The sequence below is a fragment of the Stegodyphus dumicola genome, chromosome 3, assembly GCF_044657685.1.
Source record: "Stegodyphus dumicola isolate Sdum_Otavi_A_Nest chromosome 3, ASM4465768v1".
NCBI classification, from domain to species: Eukaryota; Metazoa; Arthropoda; class Arachnida; order Araneae; family Eresidae; genus Stegodyphus; species Stegodyphus dumicola.
Window position 1 is genome coordinate 136,123,739 of NC_140770.1, and position 15,332 is coordinate 136,139,070.

Here is a 15,332-nt window from a genome sequence, read left to right on the forward strand (position 1 = left end):
GGATCAGCTTTCAGTTCAGTAATAACCGTATCTCTAGAATCTAAAATTTTTGAAGACAACACAGCGCATTTAAGTTCATTTCCTTCATCGTCCAGTTTTATACGAGAAAGTGCGTCAGCTACATTGTTTTCCTTACCCGGTTTATATTTTATTGTGATATTATATTCTTGGAGTTTTAAAGCCCATCTTATTAACCTGGGCGTTAGGTTTTTTCCCGAGTAAAGTCTACCAACAGCCGCATGATCCGAAAAGACTGTTACTGGCGATTTGCCGAAATAAACTCGAAATTTGTGTACAGCCATTAATACGGCTAATGTTTCTCTTTCTATAGCTGTATAATTCCTTTGTGTCTGATTCAACGTTTTACTAAAAAATGCCAGAGGATGGCTATTTTGCATAAGAACCGCACCCACCGCATAGTCCGACGCATCTGCTGCAATTTCCACGTTTTCGTATCCCTCCGGGAATTTCAAAACAGGGGCATTGATGAGCGCTTCTTTTAATCTTTCAAATGTGGTATTTGCTTCCGCGGTCCATGTAAATTTACTTTTCTTTCTTTTAATTACTAACAGTGGTTCAACAATATTAGGGAAATCTTTTATGAAAGACCGATAGTAAGAACATAACCCAAGGAAAGAGGAAAGTTTCTTGGCGGTGTTGGGCGGTGGGAAATTCTTGATTGCTTTTATTTTTGAATCTTGCGTTTCTATACCCTTTTGCGAAATTTTATAACCGAGATATTTAAGTTCTTTAGTTGCGAACTTGCATTTTGAGGCGTTAATTGTAAGACCGCCCTCTTTTAATAATTTAAAAACTTCTTCTAGATCTTTAATATGTTGTTCCAACGTACTACTCGTTATAATTATATCATCTAGATAGATTAGAGTCGATTTTCCTAGGACAGGCTTTAGAACAATGTCCATAGCTCTCTGGAATGTTGATGGGGCCCCACACAACCGAAAGGGCATGCGTAAAAATGCATAAGTGCCCGATTTTGTTATAAACGCGGTTTTATGTTTGTCTTCGGGTTTCATAGCTATTTGATAGTAGCCAGACGTTAAGTCCAAAGTAGTCATATATCTAGTATATTTGATCTTTCTAATAATTTCCTCTATAACCGGCTAAGGGTAAACTGGGAATTTAGTAATACTATTCAGTTTTCTGTAATCGATAGCAAACCTCCAAGCCCTTTTATCCGAAGGAGGAAACTCGTTCTTTTTCGTACATAGTACGACTGGACTCGCGTACTCACTATTTATGGGCGTTATTATTTTATTCTTTAACATCTCCTGAATATGTTCTTCGATGATTAGGTCTTTTTGTTTATCATAACGATACGGTTTAGTCCTACAAGGTTTTTCGGCAGTTAACTGTATCTGATGCGTAACTATTTGACAGCTACCAGGCTTTTCTGAAAACAAGTTTGAAAAATTACTCACCACTTGCTGGATGGCTTGACTTTCATGGTCAAATGGCTAAGGTCAACTTGCGATCGTTCCACAGGTTCCACCACCCTCTAGTCCATCTCTAGCACAACAGAACTGTCTTGAAAATTCAGTTTGGCCCTCGCGGCCCTTAAAAACTCCATACCTAAAATAAGAGGATTTTGCAGATTCTTTACTACAAAAATTAATACTTTGAGGCTTTCCTCTTTTACCTGTATGTTTAATGATAATTTCCCGATGCAGTGACAGGTTTTTCCTTGCGCCGCTATAATTTCCGTATTTTTGTTTTTAAATAATCGTAACCTATAAAAATTCTTTTTGAAGATTGTTTCGCTCATAAAATTACCTTCTGCTCCTGTATCGATGAGGGCTTCTACTGGTACATCGCCAACCAGGACTTGTATAATTGGTAGATGTGAGTTCTTTACGATGACCGTATTTAAATGTCTTTTTGAGGGTTTTTTAAAAACTTCCGGGGTCTGGACCCTCGCTTTTACAGGCCCCTCTACTCGTTTAAAGCTTTCCTTTCAGTTTCAGTCTTTTGGGTACGCGGACGGTTGTTTTTGAATTTCCTTTTTGGGCCTTGACCTTCGAGGTTCGATGAGTTAGCTTGATAGCTCTTTCCCCCATAAGAGCGGTTTGCATTTCTGGTTTGCTCATTTGAAGATTGTCTTCGGGTACTTTGAGAATGCGATGCCCCTCTAGCTTTTTCCGCTATTCTGCGATTTTGAAACTTCACCGCCAATTCGAAGAGCTCCTGCAATGTGCTTGGGTTTCTAATTTCGAAGTAGTCTTGAACAGCAGGTAACAATCTTGGTAAGATTATTTCAATAATCTCCGCGTCGGGTTTCTTCCCATACAGCATATCCGTCAGCTTAATTTTTCGCAGAATAAAGTCTGTCAACTCTTCTATATCCCGTTGATAGAAACTATATAGTTCGGCTTCTAGCCTTGCTCGATCTTTCACTATGGGGAAGGCCTTTACTAACGATTTTTTGAAATTTTCAAATGTATATGTCTGGCTTCCAAATTCCCCTAATAAAAATTTGCCTATATTCTTCCACCATAGCGCGGCCTGTCCTGTTAGTGTAGATGTGGCGATGGCAACGTTTTGTCTTTCAGGCACAGGGTAGAGCTGAAAGTGATTTTCTAGGCCTTCTAGAAATATCGCCACCGAATTTTTTCCGTCGAAATTGACGTTTGGCTTGATTGACGCTCTCAAAGTCTGGACCAGGTATCCAAATCCTTCCAATTGGCTTGCCATTTCTTGGTGTTGTCCCGCGGCTTCCATCCGATTTTCGGCCATTTCCGTTCGACAAGTGTTCGGGCGCCAATGTAGAGTTGCGCGCCTCCTACCTGCACGCAATCGACAGGTGACTGTTGAAACTGGAATTTAGACAGAGTCTTGCTAAGGGTTTAAGTCCCTTTTTATTCAACTTAAGAAATTACAATTGCGTGCTCTTGACGATCACAAACTACGCCGACCCGGCGGTAAAATAAAAATAAGAACCTGAAAAGAAATAATAACAAGACTCTAACTACGAGGCTCTCTAAACGTAACTAAACTCACCGCACTTTACTATACCGCTGCTAATTCAGCAAACTTTGAATATCGCGTTGAACGATTAACAATTCTCCGAGGCAAGCACACAGGCCGAAACGCGGGGTTCTTCAATTTCTGGCTAACTACCTCCGCGCTCGTGAAGTAAGAACAGCACATCTCGAACTCGTTTCCTTTCTATTTAACTCAGAATACTTCCGCTGATAATTTGAATCCTTGCGCGTTCTACTAAAATTTACATGCTCTGGCATTGGCAGTTCCAGGGGAAAGTAAGGCGTGATAGGAAAGATAGTTTAAACTTAAAATAAATGTTAGTTAAAATAAATATAAACCGTACATGGTCATAAAAGGAAAACTACTGTGTAGAGACATTAGGTATTTTTTAAGCAGGAAAGATGAAAAATTAGCAACGCCTTCGCCGAAAATTGAAACACAGACCTCTGGAATACGCGCCCAGCATGCAGACCACCACACCACGAAGGACCGCTAAGAAGGCGGGAGAAATACCTTATAACTGAACCAAATGTTATCAAACTTCATAATCGTGTAAGGGAGGGGAACTTATTTTCCACTACAGAAAAAAACAAAGTTTCAAAACCTCACCATCAAGGGGAAATATAACTGTATGCAAAATGAAATAAGGGTCGGAATCTAATTTAACCTTTTGTTACACGAATTGAACATATTGTATACACTTAAGAAACATTGACCTAAAGAAAACTACCATTTTAAGACGTTAAAGACGATAAACGTCAAGTGTGCCATCCGTGTAACGGAGCAATCCTTCCGCGACAACCACAGATTAGCAATTAGAAAATGTGAGATCACAAATCACTCGCAAAAGTGGGCGCATTCCAGAAATCGTTTTCTTACAGATCGCTGATTTATGATTTTCGAGGCCTGAATTCAGCCCTAAGACATGAAGATATCGGTTTAAAACATTTTAATCATTTCTAAAACGAAACTGTTTGTTTGGTTATGCAAAACCGCAGTGGCTTGTAATTGGCTTACGGCAGGAAGAAAAGTATGATTTATGCAAATAATCTAAACAATTTGGCGTACTTGAAACATGCGATACACCGCTATGTCCGTAATATTTCTCCTGATATCCTAAGAGCTGCTGTTGAGAATGCAGTAATAGGATTTAACTTGCTTTCGAAAAATAATGGACACCACATTGAACATGCTTTGTGACACGTTTCAGAAACGATTAAACGCATTTTAAACCCATGTCTAATTTCGTTTAACAATATTGCGTACAACCCTGGTTGTGAGTTTCTAAACTTCATTTTTCTGCGGAACATAAATTCCCATGACCTCCTTCACACGATTACGAAGTTTGATAACATTTAGTCCAGTAATTTTTCCTTTTATGACCATTTAAAAGTGGAACTTTAATTATAACCACCCTGTATTAAGCAAAGAATTTGTAATTGATTTTGCTAAAAGTAAAGATAAATATTTCTACACTATTTCAATTATGAAATTACGCCAGCTCTCTTATCGTTGTTGCCTTCTCGCTCTCTCTTCCCTTTAGGAAAGTAACCTTCATGTGCTTTGCCGCAATTAAAGAAACCAAACCAAACCGAGAAAAGATATAAAGAATTAAACAAGTAACTACTAAAACCATTACATGGTGCCGTGTTAGTTCTACAGTGTTCTACAGTTGTATTTGACTTAATCGATTTATTAGGTCAAATTTTGCACAATTCACCTTGAGCCAAAATAAGAGAAAAATCACTGCCTACCTAAAATTGCAAAAAATCTACCTCCATCCTCCCGAAATGACGCTTATTTACTCTGCGTAAATCTCAGGCAGCGCCAAGTACCGCAGCTAGTCATAAATAATAATGCTACTCAGCAGAACAAATAATTGTAAAAGCTGAAGGAAAACCTGAATATTAAGCAATTTATCCTTAGCACATGAGAAATATCATTAATTTCTCAAAACACTCACAGATTAAACTCTAAAACGCAGTTCAACTAACTATCTTTAAACCATGTCTTAGAGCTGATTAACAACTGATCGATACTTGTTTGGAGCGATATTAACGTGCTGCAGGAGCATCAGGAAAAATCAGTCCTCACGCTTCAAAAATGCGTTTTCTAGGAATATCCAGAAAGTAGCCAAGTTGGCGATAAATTGCCATATGTCATCAGCTTGGTGATAAAACTTGCTGCCAACATAAGTTAGGGCGTTTCTGCTCACATTTTGCGTTCTAGCTGAGCAATTTTAGCAATTTAAACGTCGTTGGACTGAAAATTGAAAGATCCGTAATTCTATATAAGTAATGAATACTTATTTAAAACACATGCCTGTAAATTCAGTTAAAAATAAAATAAACTCTAAAACTATTATATCAAAAGTAACAAACAAATCACTGAATAAAAATAACTAATCTTACAGCAATAGTTAAAACTAAATGCTATAACAAACGACAAAAACAACATAGTGTTATCAAATGAACTTAAATATTTGCAGGAATTTCCAAAAATACGAAAAAGAATGTTATAAATACAGTCGAAGTTAGAAAATGATAGGAAAAGTATCTGAAATTCGTGACTTAATTTAATATTCGCCAAATCTAACAAAATCCGCTGAATCTCTGTTATAAAATTACCGCTGAATCTCTGAGATAAAATTTTTGCATAATATATGTTTTAATGCAAGTAATGATATTCTAATCATAATTTAAAACACGAATTATTTACGCTAATTGATAACTAAATTATATCGTTTTCATTTTTCAGATTACGTTCTGGTTTACGAAGATGTTTATGACGATAGGCTTAATCCCAGGACTCACAAACACGAGGCTTGGAGAAAGAAGTTCATGGCAAATCTCGTTAAAGCTGGATTACTTATGGAAGAAGTTAGTAATCTTTATATATAAGTGGCATCTATTTATTTCTTTTAAGCTGTAATAAGATTGTTTATGTTTTGATCTGTTTGAGTGCTATACATAGTGCTTCAAAAACAAAACAGTCACTTTACTTCTTTTATAGAATTTTCTAAATTACTTTAATAGTCTCTAAAGAAGTCAATGATAAAAGCCTTTACTTTAATAACCTCTAAGAAGGTAAATGATAATATCGTTTGCAATTTGACAATTTTATTAAAAGATCGTTAGACTATCAGTATTCATTGTAAGCTGTCAAACATTATCAATATATCCAGAGAATACACGATTTAGGAATGTAAGCTACCTCTAGTATACTGAAAAAAAATTTCCGAGTTTTCCCGTGGTGGATCTTCTGTTTCCAAACCCTCCAATTTTGTTTATTAAATGGGAAAGTGCTTCATCTCTAAAGCAAATGCATCGGACATCAATCTGTTATCATCAATTATATTCAATACATCGTTTGCGAAGTCTACTATTTTCGTTCTGCAGCACAAATTAATATTTGCTATCATAGGATTTTGTTCGAAACAACAACTTGGGCGTATACGAATGCTCTATGCTGATGATGATTTTAAGTGCAGTTTTTCCGATTTGTTACCCGGGCTACATTGAGTAATTAATTGCTTGGATAGACTTTCAACTGTAATTGTAGGTAACATTACCAAGACGCTCCTTACTAAAGCAACTTCAACATTTCCTGTCTCTTCAAATTTTGCGAAGAAATCTTGAATTGCTTACTGAACTGGATCTTTCTGAACTTTGTCTTTGTTTTGTCCTTTTCAGGTTACAATCTGATTAATGGTATTCTAATATAATAAAAGTCCTTTGCTCCAACCCTGTCTTTCACTTCAATACTCTTTCGCATCTCGTTGGCGGAGCAGAAGGCAAACTAAACGAGAAGTCTACATGAAATCAGTTAGTTGTTGGAATGCATGCATGTTTGAACGCAACGCATATATCTGCCTGCACACATGTCGACTTCAGCAATTAAATAATGTAAAAAATGTGACCATCTGAGCCACAGTTTCTAACAGTGAAATCAGAGCCTTTTCATCATGCACAACCATTTACCATTAACTAGTATATCACAATAATGGATCACACGAAAAATTTCTAGGAGGAATGTTATAGTAGAAAGCAAATATTGAAAGTAAATAATCTTGAAACGTGCAAGGAAATGAGAAACAAATGCAGCTCAATCGTAGCCGCAATATCAGATTAGATGCTCTTTTGCAGTAGCAGTTTTTCCGGTTGGTTTTGCGAAGATATCTTAGGCCGAAAGGTGATGTATTGATGTTTTGGCTTCATTGCTTGTGTTATGTAGTTTGCTCGCAATTTCAACGATTTCCGAACAATTCAACAACTATTCGCGGTAGTTTTATTATTGAAAGCAGCCAAGCGGTTGTTTGATTTAGATTTCAGCTTCGAGAATTTCTATCTCCTTCCCAATTTGAGGTGTGTTTTCCTGTCCAATTTGTACCGAATTGCTCCGAGTCTCTGGATTTGCGGCAATTTCCTGTACATTTCCTGTACATTTTCATGGACGATGACATGCGTATTGCGTATGGTGAAATTGCTGGCAGCAGAACTGTACAGTATCGTATCGGCCATTAATACGATTCAACTTTTATTCAAAAACTAGTAAACCCTCGATTCTCTAACGTATCAAATAAGCAAACGCGTGAAACACGCTGCGGTATAATTGCGTGGGAATGAGGATTGGAGAATTAAAAAGTAGAGAATAAATTCGATTTTAAAATTGTATATACTGTTACGAATTTTGTATATATGTAAATAATTTTAGAGAAATTATATTTGAAAATGTAGTATCTTTTGCGTAATGTAACGTGAAATGCTTAGAAAAGCGAAGCTGTGCCGGAAAAATATGATTAGAGGGGCAAGTCTATTTAGCATTGAGGTAAATAGTTATCGCACTAAATTGGCGAGATATTGCCAAGCTGGCGATGGTTTTGTTAACTAATTTTTGTTGCCAAATTTGGGGAGAAATCGGAAAAACTTACCAAACTTGGCGACATTTGGGTCTGGTTCATGTGTAACTGTAATTGGTGCTATAACTGAAAAACTGTAATTGATTCCTATATGTAACTCCGTATCCGGCCCTTACGTATAACTTTAACCCTTACGGTTATCCTTTAATTTAAAGAAAGGGAAAATATTGGACATTTCTCAGCTGCCGGGTAAAAACTAGATATGATCGGCTAGATCATCAGTTCTCTGTAGTTTTTAGTTTAGAGTATTGAGATCTCCGTGAGAGTTTTGCCTTTTAGATGCGCTTTGTATTGAGTAACACTAGGTACGGTAGAATGTGAATTCATTTACCACAGAATGTAGTTCAAAGTATCACATCAATAAAAACATGCTATAAGCTGTCAATATTTTTAATAAAAAGGAAATAACTAAAATTGCAAGCTATTAGCATAAAAAATTATTTATTTAGAAAGTTTTATTGATACACATAACAATGAATCGAAAGGGCAAGGTCAGCAAAAATACCTCCTATTGAAGAACCTTACGTGAACAAGGTCAAGAGAAGGGAGACTGCGAAATTTCTTGTGGTCACATTAAACGTTTGCTGTGACTTGCATGAGACATCCGTACGACATTCACATCAATATCACAATCTGACATTTCTGCGACGTTGTTCGTGGTCACAAATGTAATGTGAAGAAAAATGTAACATTGAGATGCCATTGCAACGTCGTAGCTACTAAGTGTGCTATATGGGTGGACTCTTGGTTATAACTCATGCTAATGAATGGCATTTTCGTTGCTGTTTTGTACACATTATCGTCATACAATAGACTATATCCATACTTAATTTCATTTATTTCTCGAGATATTTGGGTAAAAGAGTTCCATCTCTTAATTTTGTCCACCAGTGTAGTTACATCTACTAAAAGAAGTGAGTAATAAATCTAATTTTTAAAAAATGTATTAAAATTTAATTACAATTATTATTACATTTAGATATTAAATTTGATGTTCGTTCTTTTCTGGTCTCTTCAAAGTTATCGCTAGCAAAAGTTTGCAAATTTTTTTGCCTTTGTCTAAAGTATTTGTCCAGATTTGGCGTCTTTAAATGGCTCTTTATTTCACCAGTGAGGATGGAATTTGCAGAACGCTTATATAAAACAGATCGATAAAGATAAAAATATGTTATTCTCTAAAAGAAAAGCAAACTCATAAGATCCACTACTTTCTCGTACTCTGAATAGCGAAAATTTCTATCACAGTATGGGTCTTGAATAAAGCTCTTCCTAGTAGTTCAATCAAAGAATTTGAGTAGAATCAGAAAACTTAGCCACGTGTTTTAGTTTATTGCATCGTACGGTTTTCTAAGGTATGCTTATTCTATTGTATCATCTTTCTCCTACAATTCTACGTCACATCTTTCTCGCATGGCATTTGTTTAGAACACAGAGGAAACTGAAGATGAAGATAAAGATAAACAGTAGAAAGTGTCTTCCTTTACAGTTGGAATATGAATCCTAATATCCTACACATGGATGATTTTAACTGCTAGGAATCTTTTTCGTTCAGACTTACAGATATTCTAAAGAAAGATGAAAAATACAAATAAAAGTTTCAGTTGAAGATATCCTTACAGTTCGTCACATTCGATTTTCAGACTCTTAAAGGTTAGCTTTAACAGTATAAAATAACATTAAATATCTAGTAAACTTGATGAGACCAAAGTGCGGTTCGTTATATCCGGGAGTTCATTGTAGCGAGGTTTACTGTATCTAGAAATCTCGTGATTTGAAATCAGTGTTTTGCTAGTCAGAAAAGAGTAAGCTATTTGTCCTTCAAATTTAATTTACAAGTTAAGATACAATAACACGCCGAACAAATATTAATTTAGAAGTCAAACAACAAAAATCAGTGTTTATATTTTCAAATTTTCACAGGACTAGTTTCAATGATTTTACCGAACCATCATCCTCAGCTGCAAAAGCGCAAATGCCATTTTTTGTTGTTTAACTTCTAAATTAATTTAAAAAGTTAGTGATTTAAAAGAAATCTCAGAATATTCTTTGTACTTTATTTCTGTTGCCACTGCCTGGAATAAAATGTTTTTGTCTTCCATTTGACATTTTGTTGCCATTCGGCAAAACGTAAGACATTCATACATTTATTTATTTATTCTAATTTAATCTATCTGTTACTTATTAACAAACTACCCATTTAAAAACACTAAAGGCAGTTCTGCATCTTTGTTACTGTGAAATAACACCAGCTGGACTCAATAGATTATTATATCATTTTTCTTTTTTAGAACAACTAATTTAGGTGACTAGCCGCGCAGGCTGCAAGTATGATTAAATAGTCTAATACCTTTTTTGGAATACCCATGAGTAGCTTTGAATTTCCGTGTAAAGTAATGGATATTCCTAGAATGTGTACTCATTTGCATTCCTTTTTAGACTCCACCTTGATATACGGCGCGTCAAATTTAGCCCGAAATGAGTAGGAGAATAACAGCACAGTATAAAAAATTAACGATGTCAAAACTCATTATTTAGCTTTGAGGCTGGTGCTTTTGAAATTAACTTTTTGACACTGTTGTTGTCAAGTCATTTGTTTGCTTATTTTTTCCTGCATTGTGTCTTCCCTATTTAATTCACATGTTTTTTGTTAGTTATCTTTCATTTCACATGTTTGTATTAACAAAGAATGCACAATATTTCTAATTTCGCTTATGCAGTGAATTTAGTTAAAGTTTTAAGTTTACCCTTTATTTTTTTAATGAATTCTTTTTCGCAAGTACATTACCCCCAGTTTACAAAAAACAAATGAAGTAGCATTTTTTCCCGGGGGATAGGGGTGACGTGACTTCTTTTTGGAAATAGTCACATATGTTTGGCACATATGTGACTATTTATTTGTTCTGAACATTCATAAATCTAAGCATTGGAATATAATTAAATAACCAATAAATAATTATTGACTAAAATAACACCAAGGACATGCTAAAGCTACTATAGCAACTTGAGTCAGCCTTCTATGCGTACATTTCAAGGACTAGTTTCAAAAGCTAAATAGAACCTTCTTCTTCAGCTGCAGAAATAAAAATGATGAAGGAGAAGCATGTGCTGATACGATAATAATAGACAAAAAATTGGAGAAAGTTTCAGGTATGGGAGAGGAAAGAAAAACTAATGATGTCATCTACTAACAAAATGTGAAAATGGCTGTGAAATAATATTGTTACGAAATGTACAGGCGCGGTAAAATGGCTTCTCCGGAAAGCAGTTTTAGGGTTACCATAAAATGGCAAGGGCAAGCAGGGTTACCACATTTGGCGAGAAATCACCCATTTGGCGACAAAATTGGCGATATACCATGGACGGATGGAAAACCTTCTGGAGCGAATTCTTACCGGTTTAGCCCAGAATGTTCTCGAACACAAGCCGAAAGCTATATAAACCCTGCTGGTCCGCAGTCAGTTAGTGTGTGCCTCGTCTAGCGAGTCATGAGCGAGTGATAGTCAGTCATGAGCGAGTGTCTTGAAGTCTAGCGCCGAGTTGGTCGTCGAGTGCATCGAAGAGTCTCTTGGTGTATCGCGGTTAGTGCATCGTCGAGAGAGTATGTTAAGCTCCGGGAACGACTGAACCGAAGAGTCTGGTGCTATGCTCTGTGTGTTGTCGAGTGCATCGCGAGTTGTAGCGTAGAGAGTCTGGAGAGTACGTGGAGTTCCGAGAACGACCGAGCAGAGTCGGAAGCTGTGCTCTGGTGCTTTGCAGTGCGTTGGCAACATCTGTGGGAGACAGAAACCACCGGCAGAAGAGTTTACAGATTTTTTCCAAAAGTCTGCCGGCTTCTAAAATCTGGCTCGTCTCACTTCACTCAGTATCTAACAGGACATGGTCCCTTCATGACTTACCTGCATCGCTTCAGACGACGCGAAAACGAGCATTGCTCATGCGGGATGGTAGGAGATCCGGACCACTATCTGTTCGCTCGCAGAGAGACCGCTAAATATCATCTTAGGCAACCAGTAGCAAACCACATCCATGCATGGGCCGAAGCTATTTCAAAAAATCGCAATGCATTGAAACGCATATGCGATTGCATAAACATTGCACGCATAATCTCAGACAGGCTGGAGTAATTCTCAGCCACCATCCTCGTCACCAGCACAGCCCCTGTATGCTCTGTACCTGTAGCGAACTAATTTTATCTTAAATTAGCTTATTCGGCTTTTCTTATTCCCTGTATATATTTATCTTCTTGAACTGTAAACCTTGAATTATGAACCTTGAACTATGTATTTTGCCTTATTTTATGTATTGTTTCCACTGTTTTGCCTTTTTTTTATTTTATGCATTGTTTTACTTTCTAGTATTTTACTTCTTATTACTTTTAGTATTTGTAACCACCTATCCATTACTCTGTAAATATGTAACTAGAATTGTTCTTCACGCCCGCAATGCACCCTTCTTCCATCATGCACTATCGTCTTCGTCCAGCATTTGTTTGCACTGCCCCCAGCAGTCGTCTTGAGCACAATATGTATTTATAAGTGTGTCTTTTGTTCAAGTTATTTCCGTCAGCGGGGCTACCTGGCCGATATGCTAACTACCCAGTGGACCGGCTGCCTCGCTGTCGGTGGAAAGAAAGAAAGTGAAGCTGTCTCCACCGATATTGCATGATAGTGTGAAGCCTGTGTCGCTGATTGTTCCAGCTTGTTTATAGTAGATCTTCGACGACTGTAAAAGTGTTTTGAAGCTGTCCTGATTAATATTCATAAATAAAGTGTGTTTCGATACTTTATCAAGTATCGTTATTCACTCCAAATCTACGAACCCCGTACGAACGTGAAGGAAGAAAATAACGTAACAACTGGTGTCAGAAAAAAAACGCAACAACATTTTTAAAAGCTGAAGACAGATTAGAATTCGGATTATTATGAAAGATTTTTATGACAATCAATCGTCTTTAGGAAATCTAATTCACGAGTGCCAGATTTTTTTCCGCTTGGATAATTTTGGCTGCAAAGGAATAGAAAAGGAATTAAACGGAAATGTGATTAGTTCCGTTAGATTGTGCCAGTATTTTCACCCCCCTTTTCCTTAGCTGGAACTTTCTCAGTTTATTTGACTCTTGTTATCGCGTGACTACATGTTTAACCATTTTTACATCTACAGCTGAAGAAGACGGTTCTATTTATCTTTCGAAACTAGTCCTGCAAATTTACGTTAATTCTTGCTGCTATACTGTCTTTAATACTTAGCAAATGCAACAATAATTTTCTAACTGTTACGTATTAAAATGACGTTATATAAAATTTATTTCGGAAAGATCACTAATCAAACAAACTTAAATTCTATTCATTTATGGTATACTATCATTTAAATGAACATTTATATTATTCAGCATTTCGGATTTAATGTTCATTCTGAAGTTACTATGAAATCCTTTTGAATCATCTTTACCCAGTTATAAGTATTTAATATCTTGGCTACTAGATATATATTAAACATATTAAGAGGATCTCAAACATCTACGATGACTGTTTTAATTTAGATCAGTTGCATTTAGATTATTTTCAGTTGCAACTGTAATTCTATGAAACCACTATTTTTGGAAATTATTATCTGTATTCTCTAAAATCATTGTTTTTAAATTAATATTTGTATAAACAATTACAACTGTAATTCTGTACAAGCATTGTTTTGAAATTATAATTTGCATTTCGCCATTGTTTCTAAAAAAAAAGCATGTGTCGTAGGTATTTTCGTATTTTATAGCATCACGAAATAGCTCAATATTTGAAATAATTGTTTGATTTCATTCCCACTGTATTCATTATATTTCAGTGATTTATTTCCCGCTTTGAAAACAATTCATCTTTATTCAAGCTTATCATATGGGTCTTCACGTTTTTGGAATTTTCACTAGCTTGCTCGTATTTTTTTTTTCTTTATATTACTCTGTATTTTGTATTATTCTTGTAATACTGCATTTTTGTTTTTCGCTATATGCAACATCAAAATCATCTCCTGCAATGCTTTATTTCAGTTACCAGAACTCTGTTCATTTGTATCGTTATACATATATTTCAGGAAACTGTAGAGAGTGATACAAAAGCCATTCATTTCATCAAATTATCTGCTCCTTGGCCTGTTTTAGTTCTTTATGCTGAACAGCTGTGCATGAGAGCCCCTCTACAAGTAAGTAAAATATATTATTTTTCGCGGATCATTAAGGAAACTGTTTTTGCTTTTATTTTTTAATTAACAGAGCTATAAGTTATTTTCCATCATAAAACTTATTAAGCATGTATTATTTTATATTATTTCTGTTCAGTTTTCATGAGTAATAAAGAAGTATGTAAAGCAGCAATAAAGTGAGAGTAACAAGTAGAGTGCAACTTTTTGAACAATTTTTACTTACTTATAATGTGCTAAGCTTGGTCAAAAAATAACGCGCTTTCCATTGCAGCTCTCTTATAGTAAGCATTAGATAAATGAAATTTTGTAGGTGGTAAGCATTTGTCCTTTACTACTGAACCTATATTTAATTTTTATTTCTTGTTAAAGTAACATGGCAACCTAATCCTCCAATGGGCAGTGAACGAATTCCTTTATAAATCCAAGGATAATTCGACACCATCGATTTACAGTAAGCTGATTGTCAGTCTCTGTAGGCAGCACAATGAATCAAAGTCATGTCTGTCGATGTCTTTAGAAATTTTGGCGTGGTAATTGCAAAATCCTGTTCAAGGCATAGTCAGGTCAACAGTCAAGCATCAGTCATTGAGAACTCATCAAAATGACAGATGGATTACGACAGGAAGACCCATCTGTGTTAATTCTAATCCAGCGACTAGGATACAGAAAATTTTTTGTTTGCATTGTTTCATTGCTCTTAACAAGGGAGATGATGCGAATCAGGAAGAACGCATGTGATATCCTTTTGCAAAGTTTCTCTGCGGATCGTCCAGAATATTTTCATGGAATTGATGAATTTGGCTGCTTCATTTCGATGCTGATGGACATGCATTTCATTTCATGGATACAAAGATGCTGTAATGCCCATAAGCAAATAGATCATATATTGAGTGAAATTTTCAAAGGACCAATGCTTGTACCTACAAAATTGCATTTCCCTTAAGCTAACTGTTACCTAATTACAGTAGACTCAGTGTTACGTTTTAACCGATCTTTGTATTTACCTTAGGAGAAATCTTTCAAAACAAGTTTCTTAAAAGTGCAAGGCTGTTTGACTATATGAGCATAATTTCTGACTTGTCAATCGTTATTAATTTATGTAAGGAAAATAATAGTAAATTTTTGGGACGGCACCAAAAAATCAAGTTATTTCAATGCAGCTTTGAAAAGAAAACAAAATTGAGTAAATGTAGGAAGGCAGAAAACTTTTGTGTTCTACTCTTTCAAG

The 15,332-nt window shown here is 35.8% G+C and overlaps 1 protein-coding gene across 3 annotated transcripts in view; it reads left to right on the forward strand.

The window, feature by feature from the left end:
* Positions 1-15,332, forward strand: part of LOC118183632 (anoctamin-7-like) — a 383,713-nt gene that overhangs the window by 231,086 nt on the left and 137,295 nt on the right. For all 3 annotated transcript variants that reach the window (XM_035353229.2, XM_035353228.2, XM_085813343.1), the window contains 2 exons: positions 5,758-5,879; positions 13,997-14,104. In XM_035353229.2, the coding sequence (XP_035209120.1) occupies positions 5,758-5,879; positions 13,997-14,104 (230 nt within the window). The remainder of the gene's footprint in view (positions 1-5,757; positions 5,880-13,996; positions 14,105-15,332) is intronic.